This window comes from Sorex fumeus, unplaced genomic scaffold (assembly GCF_029834395.1).
Source record: "Sorex fumeus unplaced genomic scaffold, SorFum_2.1 ptg000037l, whole genome shotgun sequence".
Taxonomy (NCBI): domain Eukaryota; kingdom Metazoa; phylum Chordata; class Mammalia; order Eulipotyphla; family Soricidae; genus Sorex; species Sorex fumeus.
Window position 1 is genome coordinate 29,373,769 of NW_026606094.1, and position 19,493 is coordinate 29,393,261.

Here is a 19,493-nt window from a genome sequence, read left to right on the forward strand (position 1 = left end):
AGTAAATTGGGCCCACCTCATTCACTGTGGTTGAAGTGTGCCCATATTTCAACTTAAGGTGAATGGATTCATATAAGTTCTATTTTACCGGTTTCCAGCTCGTCATTTTTCTGTAAGTCATCCATGTGCATTAAAAAATTGTTCATGATTGTGTTTCAATCATAGTGTTCCAACATCTATCCCTCCACCAGTGTAATTTCCCAGCACCAGTGTCCCCAGTAGATATATTTAAATTAACAAAATAATTTCTTCCCAGAGCTAAACTGAGGGCTGCAAAAGGTAAGAAAAATCATCCTGTTACAAGGTCCTTCAAGTTTTTGGAATTTTTTTTTTGGGGGGGGGAGTAGAAGGGATATACCTGAAGGTGCTCAGGGCTTACTCCTGGCTCTGTGCTCAAGAATCACTTCTGGTGCGCTCAAAGGAACATACGGGATATTGGGGGCTGGAACTGGGTTGACCGCATGTAAGGCAAGTACACTACCCTCTGTACTACCGCTCTGGCCTCAGTCTTTAGAATTTTTAAAAATATTGCCACCTCTGCTTTTTTGGAATAAAGACCCTTGGTAGGCTGATAAAAATATATTTTCTGAACCCATGACTTTCTGAGACCTCAAGACAAGAACAAAGTGGGCCTACCTAACCTAACCAAAATGTCTGGTTCCCCAAACAGTTCAGTCAAGATATAAATCTGCCAAACTCAGATTCATCTGAATGTAAAAACAAAATGGTATCCAAACTATTTCAGTGACTAAGTTTATTTCCCCAAACACAAATGACCATTTACTTTGGTCAAAGGTAAAATTCTACCTAAATATGTTTACCACATAAAAATGTTGACCAAATGTTTATAACTGATTCGATAAGAGTCAAGTAGAAAAATAAGGTTCAAACAAACTTTATTTACAGAAGGATAAGAAGGATATGTATAACTCAAATAATGGATGATCCAGCTTTGGGTTGACTAGAAGCCAATGATTCACCAGACTATTTTATGGAAGCAGTATAAAACTACATTTGGTATTTATTTCAGTTCGCTGGTATTCTTCAAGCTTGCAAAAGATTCAGAACACTTTAATGACAACTTGCTGAACAGCAATAAAATGAGATGATGTCCTGAGAAGTCAATCTCTCACCAAAAAAACATTATATCCAAGCTCTATCAATGCTCCAGCCAGTAAGGCCCATAAAGGAATGAAGACATAGGAAAGATTCATGGTAGTAAACTGTTCCAGTTTAGCACAGAGTGCAAGGCAAAAGGCTAATTTAAGTAACATTGCAATGAGATACCAGGCTTTTTTTTTAATATTGTGTGATCCATGTCGAGGGTCAAAGCCAGACTTGCATCGTCCAGCCATTTTCACAATCAGCATAACAAGAAGAATAGTATCAAATATCCAGACTGGAATAAATATGAGGAACCAGTTCCAAGGTGCCTTCTCGTCCAGTTTCAACACCAACATGATCAAGAAGAGTAATGTGAAAAGCCAGGTGAGTAGCACTCTCTGAGCCAAGGACATTCTCATTTAAACAGTTTAAAGAGGCTGCTGCAGAGTCGAAAAAAGGAAAATATATCCTAAGAGAAGGAAAAAAAGTCAAGATTGTTTGACACCAGAGAAAAGGTAATCTATTTTTAAAGAACAAAGCTGGTTCTTTCATATTCAGATTTTCTAATTTTGAAATCATTCTTTTTAAAAGCTGTCAACTGGTTGGAGGGCGGGCAGGTACGAGGTGCATAAATAAAAAAAAATAAAGCCTATCAACTTTGTAGTCATCTTTTATATTATAGTCACACCATTCCTTATAACCATGAAAAAATACCCTAACTTTTTAGTATATATTCTTGTTGTATAAAGGAGCAATAGCACAGCGGTAGAGTGTTTGCCCTGCAAGCAGCCTGCCCGGGTTTGATTCCTCTGTCCCTCTCAGAGAGCCCGGCAAGCTACCGAGAGCATCTCGCCCGCATGGCAGAGCCTGGTAAACTTTCCATGGCATATTCGATATGCCAAAAACAGTAACAGCAAGTCTCACTATTGAGACGTTACCGGTGCCCGCTCAAGCAAATCGATGAAAAAAGGGAGGACAGGACAGTACTACAGTACTATTCTTGGTGTAATCTAGACTGAAAATGTCTCAGTCTGTTCCGTTTCATTGCTACACCAAATCTAAGCACTCATAACCTGATTCCTGCACCTTGGGCATTTTTTAGTCTGTATAATTTGCATATCTACATATTTTTCAGGGTATTAAGAAAAAATTATAGTCCCTAATTAAAATTATGAAAACATCAGTAGAATCAAACTTTTAAAGATCTCACTGAGCTAAAATAGAAGACACTGACAACACTGGACTTTCAGTTTTAATCCACTGGATTTAAATATTTAGAATTTCTCAATATAATTCTTATAAAATACCTATTTTCTCAATCTGTAATCTTTTTCTCATTAGTTATATATAATATATATATTGTTTTTTTTGCTTTTTGGATCACACCTGGCTCATGTACTCAGGAATTACTCCTGGCTGTGCTCGGGGGACCATATGGGATGCTGGGAATTGAACCCGGGTCAGCTGTGTGCAAGGCAAATGCCCTACCCGCTGTGCTATCCAGCCCCCATTAGAAATACTTTTGTGGGGGAGTTGTGTGGTGCATATGATTTTTCAATATGTGCAATACAGTAATTAATTAAGCCACTTATCAATGATGCATAACTGAAGCATATAATTCATTACTGTTTTTAAAAAAGCCAATCACCTTAAGATATTGTTATTATTGGATACTAAATTAGTTAATAATTGGGCTACTTCTTATATCCTATTCTGTTTTACTCATCTCTTGTTGACTATATTGAATATAGCTAGGATAGGCTGTATTATCTGGAAGGCCTAGTATCTGCTGTTTTCTTTATCTTTTTGGCATTTGGATTACACCTGGTGGTTCACCAGTTGGGCTACTTACAGGTGTTACTCGCCAATGTTCTGGGAGACCATGCTATGCCAAGGATTCAATCCAGGCCTCCTGCATTCAAAGCTTGCACCTTGCCCTGTTATCTGGTCTTACTGTTTCCTCTTTCTCTCTCTCTCTCTCTAATTTGGGGGATGGAGAATACTCAGTGTTGCTCAAGGCTTACTCCTACTTCATGGTCAGAGACCACGCTTGGTGGTATCTGGGGGAAGGGGGGGACATAGGTAGAGATAAGGATCAACTGGCCACGTGCAAAGCCAGAGCCTTACCCACTGTACTATCTCGGATCAAACCTGGGAATATATATATATATATATATATATATATATATGCAAGTCAAGTGCTCTACACGTCAAGATTCATCCCTGGCCCCTACATTCAGTGTATTCCAACATACTTTCTACTATAATGTTTCATTTTTTTGGTGCTAAATTTCTAAAATCACTAATAAAAAGTCTGGAATTTTGACTAGGAATGCATTAAACACAAACATGTAAGTGCTAAGTAAGCATTATTTGATCTTTACATATAAGAATATGGTATGTTACCAACCTTATGACCATTTAGAAAAGGAGCAGATAGAATGGGAGATCAAAAGCCAGACTGCACAGACCTGGGAGCTAACAAAAAGTAATAAAATACAAATAGCTGACAACATTTTTTCACTTTAAAAACTTGTGGGTTTTTTTATTTTTCCCTTTTTGGGTCACACCCAGCGATGTTCAGTGGTTACTCCTGGCTTTGCACTCAGTAATCACTCCTGGCGGTGCTCAGGGGACCATATGGGATACTGGGAATCGAACCCGGGTTGGCCGCGTGCAAGGCAAATGCCCTACCTGCTGTGCTACTGCTCCAGCCCCCAAAACTTGTGGTTTTTTTGATGAGGTCCCCCCCGTTTTTTGGCTTTTTTGGGGGGGTTACACCCAGGATTGCTCAGGGGTTACTCCTGGCAGTACTCAGGGAACTATATGGGATACTGGGAATTAAACACAACACTGCTGTGTGCAATGCTCTACCCGCTCTACTATCGCTCTGGGCTCTACTTTAAACATTTGGAGGAACATATATAAAACATACCATAAGACTAATAGAAGATAAAAATTTTGGTAAAGGTGATCTGATTATAATACAAGGGAAACTGGGCCAAAGAGATTACTCTAAATGCTGCATCGCATGCTTTGACATGGAAAACCTGGGTTAAATACAGTAGCACATGATGGCCCTTGATCACTGCTGGGATGGCCCCCAAACCAAAAAAAGTAATAAAATGAAGGAAATAAGCAACAGGGAAGTCAAAGACTGACTATGGGAAAGACATCTAATAGAAAGACATCTGATTTAAAAAAAAAAGGTGTGTGGGAAAGGTATCTTAAGCGTGGGTAGTAGTAATAAAAACGCAGCAAGTAAAAGGTGGAGAAATTTTCTAGCTAAATCAAATCCCCTAGTGTAGTATGCTGAGTTAAATGTATTTTATAATTAACCCCGAAAATTTTCTCAAAGTCTCTTCTAAAAGAATGTAGTAAATCTGATGCATAAGCACATTTTAATAGGAGTATCTAAGTTTACTTTTTCTTCATACTCATGCTTGCACTCATCTTGTTTACTTAAATGGTAAAGGCTTCACTGTGTAGTTTGAAAAGCAGACGCTTTTACTCCCTGTAAAGAACTTTCTGAAGTGGTCGCCTTTCTTGGGCAGGAGCTGCCATAATGAAATGCACGAAGGCATTCGGAAGGAAAGGTAATTAAGAGAGCGGTGTGTGCTGAAGGACAGTAGGACTTCAACCCTGATAATCCAATCTATTTAAAAAGTGGATCTTAAAAAGTTGTAATGCACTTGCTTAAACACAACTTTTCCATCAGTCATTGGAAGAGCCAAGCCTTCTATTTTCTCATGGAACTGAGCAACAACTGGTCACTGGAGGTGGCTGCTCCAATGAGCGCGAGCATTTTAAGATTGCAGGAAAACGATGCAAGTAGCAGTTTTGTAGGAGCAAGTCAAGGAAAGCAGGATGTAACCTGGCTCCTCTGTAAGAGCAGGAAACTATGTAACGACTTTCCCGCAGCCAAGCAGGAAACTATGTATCCACTATCACCTTGAGAGACGCTGGACCACGGTGATCGTGCACAACCCGGATTTTATTTATTCATTGATTGCTACGAATCTACGAAACCCTCTTAGCTTCCTACTATAATTTTCTCCTGAAGGGAGGGGGTGGTGGTGTACCTCGAGATCAAAATACGCTCAGCTAACAACACCGGCCATTTGCGGGGCTTCTCTCTGGTACCTGGAGGGATCTGTGTATCTGGTCTTTGTTCAAACCTGCGATGCCCCCAAGCGGAAGTCCAAAGGGACCCGCCTCAGCACCCGCTTTCCCTCTCAGTTTGAGTGTCCCCCCACACCCCACGCTTCCCACATCGCTGCCACGTCCTTCTCGCTGCAGCTGGGACCCAGTCTTCCAAGGGAAATCCGCCTCCGTCCCGTAAGGCTGCTGCACGCAATAAACCTCAGGCCGGGCTGCCTACGAAAGCCTCTTGCAGCACCGCAGCCGACTGAACCCGCGTTCCCGGGGAACCGCTTCCGGTTCACAGCCTCTGTGCTCACCGGCTCTACCTGTCCCGGGCCCCGGGGCTCAAGGCATTTCCCAAACGACGCTCGCTCTTGGCCAGCAAAGGCCACGGCGGCGTCCTTCCAGGGATCGCCCTCCGACAGACAGCCTGACCTCCCTGAAATTCTGCGCCGGGGGAGGAGGGGGCCGCCGCACGTCGCGGCTCGGGCACAACACGGTCCACCCATGCACGCGGAGGCCCTAATGCCTTGCGGGTTCAAAGGAGGGAGTGTGAAAGGGTGGGAGGCTGCGGCACCCTAACCCGAGGCCTCGGAAGCCAGAGCCCGGGCACCGTTGTGGGGTCGGGCGCAACTCGGAGTGGAGGCCGGTCCCTCTCGATGCCCGGACTCACCTGGCAGCGCCGCCGGCCTGAGAGCGGAGAGGCGCGCGAAGATCCGGCACTTCGCCAGTTTGGATCCTTAGCCTCTTCCACACTTTGTCCCCCATTAAATCCAGAGCTCGTCACATGATAATCAAGAGAAAGAGCTGAGTTCCGCCTCTCCAAAAGCTCGCTGTGGAGGCGTTTTCGGTTCTACCTCAGGGCCGCGCCCACATCCGGGGTTGGGGGTGGAGCCGCACCGCTTTGGGTCTGCGCGATAGGCCAGAGAGGACGCCAATCTGGGTTCAGCGCCCCCGTCCCTGCGTTCATTGGACCATTTGGCCACCGGTGCAAACCAACCGACCTTTCCTTGGGTTCGGGTTGGTCAAAAAGGCTGCACTCAAAGAAGGTGGTGGACCCGCCTCTCTGCCGCTACAGGTTAGGAGCAAAGTCAGCGGGTGGTGATTTCTGCTTCCATTGGGCCCGCAGCTGCCAATCAACTCAGCCAGCGCGTGGCTCCGCCCCTCGCCCAGCCGCCGGGCCCCGCCTTCCGCCCGCCCGCCAGCCGGCGCGCGGAGACTGCAAAGCTCCGGCGCACAATCCTGCGGGAAGAGGGGGTGGGGCGAACGAATCTGAAGGGAGCGCGCCCGCGGGCCGCCCGCTCTCGGCTCCACGGCTTCCCGCGGCGGCGGCGGCGCTCTCCCTGCTCTCTCCCGCGCGCCCTCCAAGCCGCCTCCTAGCGGCGCGGCGCCGGCTCCTGCGGTAAGTGCCGCATCGCCTGCGCGCCGGGGCGGGCGGGTGTTGGAGGTCGTAGGATCCTGACAGAATCCCGAGGATGGAGCTCTCTGACGAGGGAAGAACGCGGCGGACGGGATCAAAGTGGGGGGGGGGGTGTCCGCGCTGTGGGGTGGATGGGGGGCGAGGCATCGCTGTCCGCCACCGCCGCTGGCTTGCTCCTAACCTGCGGGCTGGCACCTGCGAGTCGGTCTGAACCGCGGTCCCCTCCCACCATCCCTCGGCTGGTGGCGGGGACTCCGTCTCCCCTTGCTCCCGAGCCCGCGCTCTGCGCCTGCCTTGCCGGGGATCGGCTGGAGCCCCGCGCTGCTGCCGCCGCCGCAGCCGCCGCCGCCTCCCTCCCCTGCGCCCCCGCCCGCCGCCCCTCTCCGCTTCCTGCCCGCGGCTCGGTGCTGGGGGCGCGTCGGGGGCCGGAGGGCGTGCGGGGCGCGCGCGGGGAGCGGGCCGCGAGGAAGGGCTCTGCTGCTGCACAGCTCCCCCCCCCCCTCCTTCCCGACCTGGCTGCACTTTAGTTTGGTGATTGCCGCGATGCCTGCGGCGCGGGTGCTGAAACCTGTGCCTGGGCCTTGGGGATGTCTCTCCCTCCCATCTGGAAACAATGCGGGGACGCCGAGCGTGCTCACCTTCTTGTATTTTTCATCCCCGGGTGAGCAGGGTCCGTGCGCGCGTATGGTATTATTTCTTCCAGCCGTGACTTTACCTCTCATCCTTCCCGTGACCAACTTTGGGGTTCATTCTTTCACTGATCTAGCAACACCCCCCCCCCCCCTTTTTTTTAGCTTGGCAGAAATAAGGAACTGCTTTCTATCGCCGTATACTGATTAGGGAAGTGCAAGTCTGGAACAATTTATTCATCTCTGTCTTAGCGTAACATTCCAAGTCAGTTCGTGCTGGATGCGTTCAGTATTCTGTCATTTGTTATCTGCTCTTGCTATGCCCTGCTGACTTTAGATCATTCTGTTATTTTGTGTTACTTTGATTGTCTGATGTTTGGTGAGTTCTATGACATTTGGCCATTTTTAGATTTTTTTCCTTTTTTTTTTTTGTCCTCTGAGACTTCGACTTATGGTTGTAGTATTTGTACTTGTAACCTTTGTGTTTTCTTTTGCTTTTAGAAGCGAGATATTTTTTTAAAAATTGTTTTATGCAGAAATCGACTTTTTTCCGTAACATTTTAAAAATTGGAAAGGTCATTCTAAGGGTTTGAAAGAAGCCGTTAGCTTGAATAGCTGTCACATAGTAATTTGAACTCCTTGCTTGTGACTAAGGTCTGATCCTTTTCTAAGGAAATGGAGACCCCTTGTCAGTCTGGCTCAGATTCCGAAAGAAAGGAATCCAAAGCTTTGGGGAGAAGGAGCCATTCCTTGCACCAGACAGTAGGTGTTTGAAGGAGAAATTCTCACTAGGGAGTTAAGCTACCAGTCCCTAACACAGGTTTGATGTCCAGATACATGAAATAGTATTAACATGCATATTTTTCTTTCTTTTTTTTTTTCCTTTATGGTTTTTGAGCCACATCCGACTGTGTGCTTACTCCTGGCTTTGCGCTCATCACTCCTGGAGGGTCCTGGGGACCAAATGTGCTGCTGGAAATGTCACTTGGGTCACTGCTTGCAAGGCATACATCCAGCCCTCTGTACTATTGCTCCCACCCAGCGTCTGCATTTGTAAAGTGGAAGTTACCTGCTTTAAAATAGTCATAACTCTGTCAGGGCATGAAAATGTGTAGTCCAATAAGGGCATTTCTGCATAGTCAAATCTCCAAGAGAAACTTTTTTGAGCCCAAACTGGCATTGGAAAGTTGACCCTAAAAATCAAGAGCAGCTTTCAAACTAGAATCTTTGGCTAGTTCACTTAATGCAAAATGGCAAGGATGCTGTTATGGGAAAGACTTTATTAAACTGAGCCAAAGAAAATTTAAGGTGACATATAGAAAAAATATGGATTAAAAATTAACTGGAATGTTTCTATATTATTTCATGTAATCTTTATAATGTTGTGAGAAAGTTACTGCAGTTGTTCTTTTCCTTGTTTTGCTATGAGTTAAAATCAAAACTTAGGTTAGCACTGTTTATTTTGGGGGTGGGGGAGACAGTTGGTGGTGCTCCTGGCTCAGCACTTAAAATTTCTCCTGAGGGTGCCTGTGGGATTGTTTGTATGAGATGATGGAGATTGAACCTGTCTTCTGTGTGCAAGGTAGGTGCTCTTTATCCACTGTAACATCTCTCTGGCCCCCAGCACATTTTTTAAAGAGTTCTTAACTAGTGAATTGGGAGATAGGGGATTCACATCCAAGTAGTCAAGTTGAAAGCCAGTAATTCCAAACTATTATGCTGTATATCATGCAGTTATGTATGTAGCTTCTTGGAGACTTGTTAGCTACTACTAGTGGAAAATAATGCTGTCAAACCATAAACTGAATAGGATTATTGTATGTAGTCAATAATAATACTTTTACATCGTTGAAGTCATAGACACTGTTGAGTGATGCTGCTATATAAAGATATAGAGATGGAGCCATCCTCCCTGTTTTGTAGGAGCACCTGGGAAAGATAGATACTTGAAATAATAATGTTAACAATACAAAGTGAGATAGAGAGCCATAGAATCTGGGGTTTCATTGAGAGGAAAAAAAATCAGTTGAAGTTTAAATAGACTGATCTGAATTATTGTTTGACTTTGGGAGTTTGAGCATGATGCAGACTCTTTCAGTTTTGGTTACCTTATCTATTAAGAAGAAAGAATAAGGGACTGGAGCAATAGCACAGCGGGTAGGGCATTTGCCTTGCACGTGGCCGACCGAGGTTCGATTTCAGCATCCCATATAGTCCCCTGAGCACTATCAGGAGTATTTCCTGAGTGCAGAGCCAGGAGTAACCCCTGTGTATCACCAGGTGTGACCCAAAAAGCAAAAAAAAAAAAAAAAAAAAAAAGAATAATATCTCAAAGGGAGTATTAAGTACTATGTAAGGCACATTGATAAGCTTTGGATACAAAAGGATGAATGAATAGTTCTAAGAAATTACTAGGGCCAGGTAGGCCTTGAGTTCGATCCCCAGCATTCCATGCACTCCATCGCCCAGCACTGCTGGTTGTGGACCTGGTGGCCCCAAAGGACCATTATTTGGAGCATGTAATCATTAGAGTCTGGGAAGGAAGTGGGAAAAGAGTGTATTATAACCAAACAAGAAGCACAATTTCAGAATAGGAGTGTAGATTGTTGAGTGAATAGCAACTAGTTATGGTTTTTATAAGAAGTATTTGTGAACACCAAATTTAAATGGTAGCACTATCCTCCCATTGTTCATTGATTTGCTCAAGCAGGCACCAGTAACATCTCCATTGTGAGACTTGTTGTTACTGTTTTTGGCATATCGAATTCGCCATGGGTAGCTTGCCAGGCTCTGCCGTGCAGGGGGAATACTCTTGGTAGTTTGCTGGGCTCTCTGAGAGGGATGGAGGAATTGAACCCAGGTCGGCTGTGTGTGTCAGGGCAAAGTGAGTACAATTCCGTTTAGATGAAAAGACTCTTAAGGGGAGTATTATCTTCTCTTTATCTGATCAAGTCTCAAACACAGTAACAAGTCTCATGATGGAGACATTACTGGGCCGGCTCGAGCAAATCGTTGAACAACGGGAGGACCGTGACCGTGACCGTGATCCCTTTCTCTAGAATGTAGTGATATAAACTAAACATCTCAAGCTACCCTTTGCATAGATATGTGTATATGTATATAGCCACACATATACTGTATTGGGGCTGGAGTGATAGCACAGCGGTGGGGCGTTTGCCTTGCATGCAGCCGGCCTGGCTGAGCGGGGTTCAATTCCTTCGCCTCTCTCGGAGAACCCGGCAAGCTACCAAGAGTATCTCACCTGCACGGCAAAGCTTGGCAAGCTCCCCATGACGTATTCAATATGCCATACACAGCAACAACAAGTCTCACGATCGAGACGTTACTGGACCCGCTCGAGCAAATCGATGAACAACGGGAGGACTGTGACAGTGATACTGTATTGATGTCACAGAAGAACAGATGTTTTAAATTGGAGCTGCCCTTGAAAACCTGAGTCTCAGTTTCTATCCTCTCAGGTTAGCATAGAGTCATAAATATTCACTTTGGGTTTATAAACGTGGGCCATCACTTGATGACTATGATCAGGTGACTAAGTTGAAAATACTAAATGGCATTAGTAAAACTTTTTTTTAAAGAAAATATTATTAGCATCTTACATATAGCTAAAATGACACAAAATTACAGAGGTGAGCTTTCTGAGGAGAAAATCCAGCTGCTTCTTAGAACAGGTAGTTTTAGAGCATTAGGGAAGAAAATTAACTGGATTTCTTTCTGAGTAGTGAACAGGAACTGAGGCAGGAAATGGCTGTGGCTGAACCACTACCTGATAATAATCGTGTAACATGATTAAATTTGACATTTAATGAGAGGAAGTTAGGGGGAGAAAAAGTGCACTGTATGCAGCTTTCCATTTTCAGAAACAGTTAAGGGAAAGGGACTGTTAAAAATGTATCTACAGAAAATTTGAAGACATGTAATAGTAATAGAAATTTGAACTTGTTGCCTGAATGAAAACATCCTATTATTATAAGCATTAAAGTATTTGTTACACAAATACTTATTATAAGCATTAAAGTATTTGTTAAAGTATTTAGGTTCAAGATTCAATTCTGCAGTCCACAAGTTTGTGTCACTTTGGGCTTTCTGAATAATAATCATGAAGTTAAATTTTATTCATCAAATGAAAATCTACTTTGCAAGATTTTGATAGCTGAGTTAGTGTATGTAAATCACTTATAAGACTTGCTGAAGAAATGGTTGCTGGAATTACTTGACTAAGCCTAAGAGGTGTGTATGTATTAATTTATTAATCCTCATGGAAAATATCTTCACAATGACCACAGATAAAGTTACCACAGAATCTTTACTCCTTCTGTTCTTCAACCTCAAGCTCACTGCCAGACACTTCATTTCTTTCTGCCAGCACCAACAGTACCCCTGACTTGTCTTCTTTATGTTCTTTTGATACTTTGTTTTCTTGAGGTTTTTTTCCTTCTTATATAGGACATTTGGCCAGTCTGTGTTTGGATTTGTTTTCCTTTGTATGATCCAAGGAATTGTAAATTATGCCAGCGCTGGTTGTCGTGTCACCATGAAAGTGGGTTCTGAATCCAAACACAAAGATGATATTTGAGGTGGTCTTGTACATTTTCGCAAGTTTCTCTCGAATTTCTATCTTAGATACTGTGGCCTTCTCACTGTGAAGGATGTCAGTGACCATTTGCTTCTGCTGAAGGAGTCAGTTGGGTCATGAAATTCCTGGTCTGGATGGTGACTGTGTCATTCATGATGACAACGCATCATGATAGCCAAGGAGAAAAAGGGGTGGGTGTGGATTTTGTTTTATCTATATCTGTCTTCTCAGATAGGGTAAGAAAAGTCAGAAAATGGTTTGGTGCGCAGTGATAGTATAGTGGGTAGGGTGATTGCCTTGCACATGGCTGACCTGGGTTTTATCCCTGGCACCGCTAGGAACCTGACGGGTATGACCTGAAAAGCCAAAAAACTAAAAAAAAAAAAAAAAAAAATTAAGAAAAGAGAATCGCCTACAAATTAAACAGTAAAAAGAGGTGGCACTAGGGTGTTAAAACAGTAACAGATAAGCGGATAAAGAATCGTTCTACACCCAAAAGAAGAGAGAGAGAACAGGGGGGAATGGGGGGTGGGAGGGATACTGGGATCCGTGGTGGTGGGAAATGGGCACTGGTGGAGGGATGGGTATTCGAAATTAAAAAAAAAAAAGAATCGTTGTAGATAATTTCCCAAGAGGGGGAAAGGTGACATCACATTCCCATTTTTTTTCTTGAAAAAAGTAGTTAAAATTCCCATGAATAGCCAAAGAAATTCAGAGATATTTCATTACGTAGTTTGGAATTGTTTATAAAGCTATGGTGATCAAAACTGCATGGTACTGAACTAAAGATAGAACCTCTGATCAGTGAGTCAGAATAGAACACCCTATGACAAAACCCATATATTAGGGAAGTTTTTTTTTCATAAAAGATCTGAGAACATGAAATAGAATATAGATAGCCTATTCAGCAAATGGTTGTGGGAAAATTGGATAACTTTGTAAGAAATTAAAACTGGATCCATATCTTACACTTCACACAAAAGTCAACTGAAAGTGTATCAAAGATCATCAGATTTGATCAGGAACTGTAAAGTATATTGAGAAAAATATAGGCAGAACACTTGAAGATTTGGACCTCAGAAGTGCCTTCATTGATCTGATACAACTGGAAAAGGCAACATAATCAAAAATAAACAAATGGGGCTACATAAAGTTAAAGAGCTTCTGCATGGCAAAAAAAAAAATGGATTAATACTAAAAGACAGCTAAATGAATAAAAAAAATTTGCATTCAACACATCAGATAAAGATTTTATATCCAGGATATATAAATTACTAACAGCAACAACAAAATTCAAAAACCCTACCAAAAAATGGGGGGAGGAGATGAATAGACACTTCTGAGAGGAAGACAGATGTCTTACCAATAGGCACATGAAGAAGTGCTCAGAGAAATTCAAATCAAGATGACAATGGATACCATCACTTGATGACTACGTTCATATGACTTAGTTGAAAAATAATAAATGGCATTCGGAAAAGCTGTGATTCTTTAAAAATTAATATTAGAATCTTATGTATTGCTAAAATCATACAAAATTACAAAGGTGAGCTTTCCAATAAGAAAATCCAGCTTCTTCCTAGAACAGGTAGTTTTAGAGCATTAGAAAAGAAAATTAGCTGATTTTTCAGCTAATTTTGCAGAAGAGACTGCAAAGAAAATCAAAAGAAAATCAGCAAATTTTCTTTTTTTGCTTTTTATTTTTTTGTATCACACCTGGCGATGCTCACGGCTACTCATGGCTCTGCACTCAGGAATTACTCCTGGTGTTGCTTGGGGGACCATATGGGATTCCAGGGATCAAACCCAGGTTGGCCGAATGCAAGGCCCTACCCGCTGTATGATTACTCCAGCCCTGGATTTCTTTCGAGTAGTGAACAGTAAGGCAGGAATGGCACATATCAAAAATAGTAGGAACAATCTGTATTAGTGTGGATATGGTGAAAAAGGAGCTCTTGTCCACTGCTGGTGGGAATGTTGTCTGGTACTGCCCCTATGGAAAACAGTATTGAGAGTTCTCAATAAATGTAGAATTGAGCTGCCATATGACCCAGCAATTCCACTTTTGAGCATCTATTCCCAGGACATAAAACACGCTTCTCAAAAGGACACATGCACACCATTATTCATTGCTGCACTCATTACAGTAGCTAAGATATGGAATCAACCTAGGTGTACAAGGACTGGTGAATGGATTATGAAGATGTGGTATATTTACACAATGGAATACTATGCAATAGCAAAGAACAATGAAATCATGTAGTTTGCTGCCACATAGTTTGAACTGCACCGTATGCTGAGTGAAGTTAACCAGAAGGAGAAAAGCAAACACAGGTTGATTTAACTTGTCTGTGGTATGTAGAATACTGGATTAGGAAATGTATTGTAGTAAAAGGGTGAGTCTACATCACCCTTGACTTTAGTGTTTAGAGAGGAGGACAGAGAAGAAAAGAAATCAAGGGAGGAAGAAGAGAACAAGAAGTAATGGATGAACAGACATCAGGGCTTCAGTATACTGGTGAGGTGAGTGAATGCTATACCCCTATATTCAAAACACAGACTTAACAAAACTGAAAACATGAGATCTAAGCTGCAACCACTGAAACTATGTAAAGTGCCTGTCAAGTAGACCGATGGGGGAAGGGAAGGGAAAATGGGCACTGATAGAGGGAAGTTCACACTGGTTGTGGGGTTGGTGTTACATGCTTAAAAACTCAACTATCAATAATTTTGTAAATCACAATTCTTTAATAAAAACTTTAAAAAAATTTAAAGTAGGTCAAACCCATTAAGGCAATTAGAGTTTAAACAGGTTTTACAAATCTAAACAACCATAGAAAAGATGAAAATAGCGTCTCTTCTGCAAATTTAGCATTTAGGGAAAGAAATGTTTTCTCAAATTTCACTTCATCACCTTCTTGACTATCCCTGATTTTTTTGTTTTTGTTTTTTGGGCCATACCTGGCGGTGTTTAGGGCCTATTCCTGACTCTGTGCTCAGGGATCACTCCTGTCAGACTCAGGAGGACCATATGGGATGCCAGGGATGGAACCTGTGATGGCTGCATGCAAGGCAAGCATCCTTCCCCCTGAGCTTCCTCCTCCAGCTCCTATCCTTAATTTTTTTTTTCCAGCAAGCTATTGTACGTAGGGAAGGCTTTGACTGAAAGTAATTGTGAGAGAGAAAACAGGTTGATCTACCCAGATTTTCATTTGTCTCTTAGTCTGATGTTTTTCTTTGGGACACTAAGTGTATCAATGTATAATTGGGGGGGGGGGAACCTACCTCCCCTCATGTATTTCTCTTGTATTCTTTTTCTTGTTTTTGTACCACACCTGGTAATCCTCACAGCTTACTCCTGCCTTTGTGCTCAGGGATCACTCCTAGGGACTATATGGATGGTGTGGATCAAACCCAAGTCAACCACATGTGAGGCAAACGCTTTACCTACTGTACAGAATATAAGTATTAATCTCTGGCCTCTGTATTCTGCTTCCTTCCTTCCTTCCTTCCTTCCTTCCTTCCTTCCTTCCTTCCTTTTCTTTTCCTCTTCTCTTCTCTCCTCTCCTCTCCTCTCCTCTCCTCTCCTCTCCTCTCCTCTCCTCTCCTCTCCTCTCCTCTCCTCTCCTCTCCTCTCCTCCTCTCCTCTCCTCCTCTCCTCTCCTCCTCTCCTCTCCTCTCCTCTCCTCTCCTCTCCTCTCCTCTCCTCTCCTCTCCTCTCCTCTCCTCTCCTCTCCTCTCCTCTCCTCTCCTCTCCTCTCCTCTCCTCTCCTCTCCTCTCCTCTTCTTTTCTGTCACAATGGCACTCCTGCTGATGCTTTTGTGACCAGTTGGGATGACGATTGAACCCGGGTGTGTGCTAGGCTGTGTGCTAGGCAAATACCTTCCCCACTGTACCGTTGCTCTTGCCCCTGTATTCCCTTTCTTAAGGAGTGTTTCTTCTAGTTTTCTAGCCAAAACTCATAGAGCATCCTTTTTCTTTTTCTCTCATATCTTTTCATGATTAGTCACTATACTGGTCTTTCTTTCGGCTCTTTTATCAATGCCTTGTCCCAGATTATCACCTCAGTTTAAAAATTGCTCATTTTGGGGCTAGAGTGATAGCACTGCGGGTAGGGCATTTCTCTTGCACACAACCAACTGGGTTCAATTTCCCAGCATTCCATATGGTCCCCCAACCACCGCCAGGAGTAATTCCTGAGTGAAGAGCCAGGAGTAACCCCTGTGCATCACTGGGTGTGACCCAAAAAGAAAAAAAATGCTTATTGTTCACACCCTTATCATTTCTTCCATAGATAGCTGTCATTAGTTTCATTACTTCTTACTTTTATACTATCCAGTTTTCCACATAGCTTCTTTCCAGACTGACTTTATAGAAATTCTAGCATAATTATACCACAGTTGTATCCTTAGTGCCTACTCTGGGTAGTTTACAGATATTACATGAGCCACCATGTAATTTAAACTTAAGACACTTCTAAATAACTTACGTATCTGGGCCTTTTTTTTATTGTTATTAGAAAAATTCAGATTTTTTTTAACAGAGATACAAATTCAGTTTTTGTAACAAAGTGTATTTAGCTTTTTATTATAAAAAAGCTGCAATAGTATGTACCTTTCAAGGATCTTGTTGACTTATGTTGTTAAATGTGTATATAGTACACCTTTATGTTCATTGTCATAAAGTTGTTTAAACTCATACTTTTTTTCTTTTGGTTTTTGGGCCACGCTCAGCAATGCTCAAGGGGTTATTTGTGGCTCTGTGCTCAGGAATTGCTCCTACCCGTGTGCTAGGGAAACTATGGAATGCTGAGAATTTAACTCAGATCCGGCACATGCAAGGCAAGGCCCTACTTGCTGTACTGTCTATATCTCCAACCCCTAAAATCATAATATTTTAAATATAAAATTTGTAGTGACATCCCCTCTCTCATTCCTGACTCTTATTTTACATGCCTTATTTTCCTGTTTAATCAATCTGGCCAGAGGTTGATTTGTTTTATTAACCTTAAAAGAACCAGTTTTAATATTTCTTTGTAGATTTTTCTGTTCTCAATTTTATTTTACTTTGTATTTTATTTGCTCTAGGTTTGCTATAATCTTAATATGGAAATTTAGTCCATATTTTGAAATCTATATTTTCTAAAACAATGCTATACAGTTTTCCTCTGTACTGCTTTGGCTACATCCTACAAATTTTGATATTATGTATTTTCATTTAGTTCAGAATTCTTGGTGATTTTGTTTTGACCTGATTGATTATTTAGAAGCATGTACTTGGGTTTCCAAATATTTGGGCATTTTTTACTTTTAGATATTTTTAGATAAATGATTTTTAATTCAGTTTAATTGTGGTCAGAGAACATATGTAGTGTGGTTTGAATCATTCAAACTTATTGAGACTTATTTTATGGCCCAGAATATGGTCCTTGTTCTGGTAACCGATGATTCATGTTGGATTTGTAAAGAATATTGGGTAGAGTGTTCTCTAAATACCAGTCAGATCAGGCAGAATGATCAAATCATTCAAGTTTTTTGTATCCTTACTTGTTTTTTTTATGTCTCTTTATTCTGTTAATTTGGGGGGAACACTCATTAATTTGGCAGGGCACACCTGACTGTGCTCAGGGCTTACTCCTGGCTGTGTACTCAGGAATCACTCCTGGTAGTGCTCAGGGAATCTTATGTGGTGCTGGGGACTGATCCTCGGTAGGTGGCATGTAAGGCAAGCCACCCTACTTGCTGTACTATCTCTCTGACCTGAAAAAGTTTATTATCCTCATGAAAATTTTGGTAAGTGATTTACCAAATTAATCAATTGTAGACAAGTTGTAGGTGCTCTTAGTGGAATATAAGTAAGGTAAGAAAATTCTCTCTCTCTCTCTCTCTCTCTCTCTCTCTCTCTGTATATATACATATATATGTATGTGTATATATATATACATATATCTATATCTTTCTATCTCTCTCTCATTGTGTGTGTGTGTTTGTGTGTGAGATACACCTTTATTTTCAGAAAGGATTATTCAGTTAACCAGTGTTGTGCTGCTAAAAATAAAGTGAATATATTCTTAGACTGCCTGACCACCTATTCATATCCCTATTAATAGGAGTTACAAGTCTACTGTATTTGGTTTTTCAGATGAATAGATAATTTTGTTGATCAAATTTCAGGAATTATTTAACCCTTACTTAGTGAGAAAGATTACCAAGATATTGAAGATGTTTAGAAATTATGTTATGTGAATAGTAAGAGAAATGGGGAACATTTGGCCCAGAAAAGAAGGATTACTGATACACCGTTTAGTAATTCACCGTAGAAGATGTGATAAATTTATTTTGTGCTCACTCAGTGTATATCTAACATAGGTAATGGGATTTAAGAAGATTTGATTATTTCTCTGAAGAAAATATTGTGGCAGACTATTTTAAATAGCTATCTTAAAAACCTCCAACTCAGTTATTACCTTTCTTCAATCAGTGGAAAAGTTTGTTTTATTTTTGTGCCATACCTGGAGGTCTCAGTGGCTGTTCCTGACTGTTCTGTGTTCAGGATGACCCCTGCATGTGCTTGAGGGACCTTAAATGACCATATGTGTTGCCAATGAACAAACCAGAGTCGAATGCATGCAAGACAAGCATTTCCACCCCTTTAGCCCAAGCCCAGCCCTTTTTATTTAATTAATTAATAGTGTGAGAAATTGAAACTACTTCAAAGACTTCTAGATGTCTAAGTATGCTGTATTTAGTGGATTAGTAGATTGTATCCCTCAGAAGATGCATCACAAGGAAGGGATCCTGTTCTAAATAAGTATAAAGAAATAATGTGTACATAATCTCTTGGATTAGCTTACAGTACATGGTATCATATTAAACACTTTGAGAATTTTGAAGTAGGGAAATTTGAGTGACTTTTCCTTTCTATTCTAGTGAATTTAGGGGATTACTAGATTGCAAAGTATAACCTACATATTCAGTAATCATCTACATATACATATTATTTAAACCAAGATATTTAAAATGATCACTTACTGGTCAAAGGAAATAAACCTGTATTTCACAACTCAATCCTAGCATCACCTCTCTGTAGATAACATCAGATCTCCAGGTGAAGTACAGTACCCCACCCTAAGATAACAGTCACAAGTCTCAGGTTGTCAGTGTGCTCCTGATCAACCAGTTGTGTACCAGGGGATTCACAACTTCCTCCTTGCCTGGAATGAGTCTTATAGAACTGCTCATAAAACTCTGAGAAACATTTTATATTTAGAAAACTGATTTACTGTCAGAATTAAATTCAGGAACAGCCACATGGAAGAGATGCATAGAACCAAGTACATGGGAAGCGGTCTGGCGCTTCCATGCTCTCTGAAAACACCACTCTTCCTAGATATCCATGTTTCTACCAACCTGGGAGTCTTCAGAACCCTGTTCTTTTGTTTTGTTACATAGGCATGAGGATTAAGTCATTTGACCATAGATGACTTTCCAGTCCTACTCTCCTCCAGGATGTGGGTTGGAACTGACAGTTTCAGTTCTCTGTCACACATTTGTTGTTGCTGACAACCAATCCCTATGCTAAGGTGCCTTCTAAAACTTA

The 19,493-nt window shown here is 42.0% G+C and overlaps 2 protein-coding genes and 1 pseudogene across 5 annotated transcripts in view; 1 reads left to right on the forward strand and 2 right to left on the reverse strand.

The window, feature by feature from the left end:
* Positions 1–879: 879 nt before the first annotated feature.
* On the reverse strand, positions 880–6,181 carry TMEM60 (transmembrane protein 60). Its single transcript, XM_056118077.1, has 2 exons — positions 5,921–6,181; positions 880–1,573 (listed from the first exon to the last, which is right to left on the reverse strand). Exon 2 carries the CDS (start codon positions 1,521–1,523, stop codon positions 1,122–1,124), a length of 402 nt encoding a protein of 133 aa, XP_055974052.1. The 5' UTR covers positions 1,524–1,573; positions 5,921–6,181; the 3' UTR covers positions 880–1,121.
* Positions 6,182–6,208: 27 nt separating this feature from the next.
* PHTF2 (putative homeodomain transcription factor 2) overlaps positions 6,209–19,493 on the forward strand; it is a 107,674-nt gene continuing 94,389 nt past the window's right edge. For 3 of the 4 annotated variants that reach the window (XM_056118072.1, XM_056118074.1, XM_056118076.1), the window contains exon 1: positions 6,209–6,649. The gene's annotated coding sequence lies outside the window, so the exon portion shown is untranslated. Of the gene's footprint in view, positions 6,650–6,680; positions 6,767–19,493 lie in introns of those variants that run through there. The other variant, XM_056118073.1, reaches the window with a different exon arrangement.
* Positions 11,667–12,047, reverse strand: LOC130027365 (40S ribosomal protein S24-like; annotated as a pseudogene).